This window comes from Tasmannia lanceolata, unplaced genomic scaffold (genome assembly GCF_043159265.1).
Source record: "Tasmannia lanceolata isolate RefF3 unplaced genomic scaffold, GAP_Taslan_0.1 ptg000012l, whole genome shotgun sequence".
NCBI lineage: Eukaryota > Viridiplantae > Streptophyta > Magnoliopsida > Canellales > Winteraceae > Tasmannia > Tasmannia lanceolata.
The window spans coordinates 25348979-25351069 of NW_027518689.1; the positions used below are offsets into that span (position 1 = coordinate 25348979).

General features: G+C 37.4%; 1 protein-coding gene across 1 annotated transcript; it reads left to right on the plus strand.

Annotated features, from left to right (window-relative positions):
- Positions 1 to 206: 206 nt before the first annotated feature.
- On the plus strand, positions 207 to 875 carry LOC143888667 (AT-hook motif nuclear-localized protein 28-like). The gene is made up of 2 exons (XM_077393098.1): positions 207 to 624; positions 823 to 875. Exons 1-2 carry the CDS (start codon positions 207 to 209, stop codon positions 873 to 875), a joined length of 471 nt encoding a protein of 156 aa, XP_077249213.1.
- The last annotated feature ends 1216 nt before the right edge of the window (positions 876 to 2091 follow it).

Below are 2091 nucleotides of genomic sequence, written 5' to 3' on the forward strand. Positions count from 1 at the left end.
TTATACGTAAAAAAACGCGCGTGGCAGAAGTTCTTAGAGGCTATTTTCGTCATTTCAATTACTCCACAATACAGCTAGATACACGCCCCTAAGTCTCTCTCTCGGCCTATATATTGGCTTCACTATTTGCTCTCTCTCTCATATATATTGGCTTCACCATTTGTTTTCCTCATTAGGGTTTCTGATCTCTCTTCTGGCTGTGAGAAATGCCGATCAAGCTGCTAGAAATCGCTGCCGGGTATGACATTGTAGAGTGCGTGGTCCACTTCGCTCAACGCCATACTTCCTGGCTCATCGTCCTCTCCGGCAACGGAAGGATAAATCACGTCACTATCCGGCCACAACTTAGAGTTTTCCTACCAATAGTCACAGTCCCCGGTGTTGATCATTCCATCACTTATGAAGGCGATTTCGAAATATTGTCCATTAAGGCCACCTTCTTCCCTCCATTTGCATCCTTATCCTCCATCCGCGATTGTTTCAAGATCTCATTCAGCAGTGTTCGAGGCAGCAGGATTAGTGGAGGCAGCGTTGCCGGATCTTTAATCGCTTCCGGCACTGTCATCCTCGTCGCTGATATTTTTCAAAGTCCGATTTATGACCGTGTCCCCAATGACCGTGTCGGCATGCAGGAAGAAAATGAGGAGGAGGAAGATAATGATGATGATGATGATGATGATGATGATGATGATCTGGATGATGATGATGATATGGATGATGAAGATGAAGACGATGGTGCTCCCTGATCCTTTCTTTTTTTTCTATAACCCATTTTAGAAAATGCATGCATGGTATTAATTTTAAGTTTATAATTAAGTATAGGTGAACTGACAGGATTATGTGATAATCCAAGCACTTTTGTGTTAAATCCATAAGCGAGATGCGGCTTATTATGATATAATCAAAACTGGTTTTATTATAAAATGTTTCTAGTTTTGTAGATTACTATTGATCCAAGTAAATTTTGATAATCTGATCTTTAATTTGGATAATCTGATCTTTTTTATGTTGATCAACCCATGGCTCACATGATGGATCATTTCCTTGGAAAATGATATCAAAACCCTAATCAAATGGCAGTGTTGATTGGATGGATTTGTTCCTCAGATAAAAAATGAAGTTATTATCCATTGTTAATCCATGAACTCTACTACGTGATGGGCGATTAAGATCAACAGTCCAATCTTCACACATAGGCTAAAGTTCACGGGCATTGAAATTATCTTAGCCATTTGATCAGTGGCCTACACAACATCATGGTACATGAAGTTTGTCATGTTCGATGCCTCAATATTATAAAGGGCAAAAGGTAAGAAGGCACATTTGTGTTGGGGTTGTCCCAAATGGCCCTCATAAAATTGCCTTGTTTTCTAAAGTAGTGTCATGCTTGTCATTATTAATGGGATTTAAGAATAATAAAGAACATGGAGGAATTTTGTCCAAAAATGATATAAATAATTTTAGTATTTGCCCGTTAAATAGCCATGGATCTTTTATTAATGTTTCATTATCATTATTATTTACATTGTTTATTATTGGTATTAGTTAGATAATTAAGCATTATTATCAGTGGTAATAATATAATCGTTATATGTTTGTCACGAAATGCCTTTCTAAAAATAATGGGTGTGATTGGTCTATCCATTTATGGTTTTAATTCTCTTGATCCCTTTCGATGAGATTTAAGAATTTCTCGATTATTAGATAGTATAGATAACATTCGTGAATGAAGACAAAATCTGCTGAAAAGTAAGCCTGGGTGGATGCTCTCACATGCAACAGACCATGCGCAAAATGCCTTCTGTCAGCGATGGACACTAGCAAATCCATTATTAAATAGAGATTCGATCTCTAGGGAACACGACAGTGAATCAAATAATATAGATAACATTCGGAGAACTGATTCTTTATATATATATATATATATATATATATATGATGAGGAAATGAAGTGTGTTCAGCTGCATAGATAAGCTATCTGTGCATGGCTGTACAAACCATAGTGGGGGCCACTTTGTTAGGATGATCCAAAGCATTCATTTGAAAGGCCCTTAAATAGATGGGGGGTGTACCAAAAATCAGCTACATAGA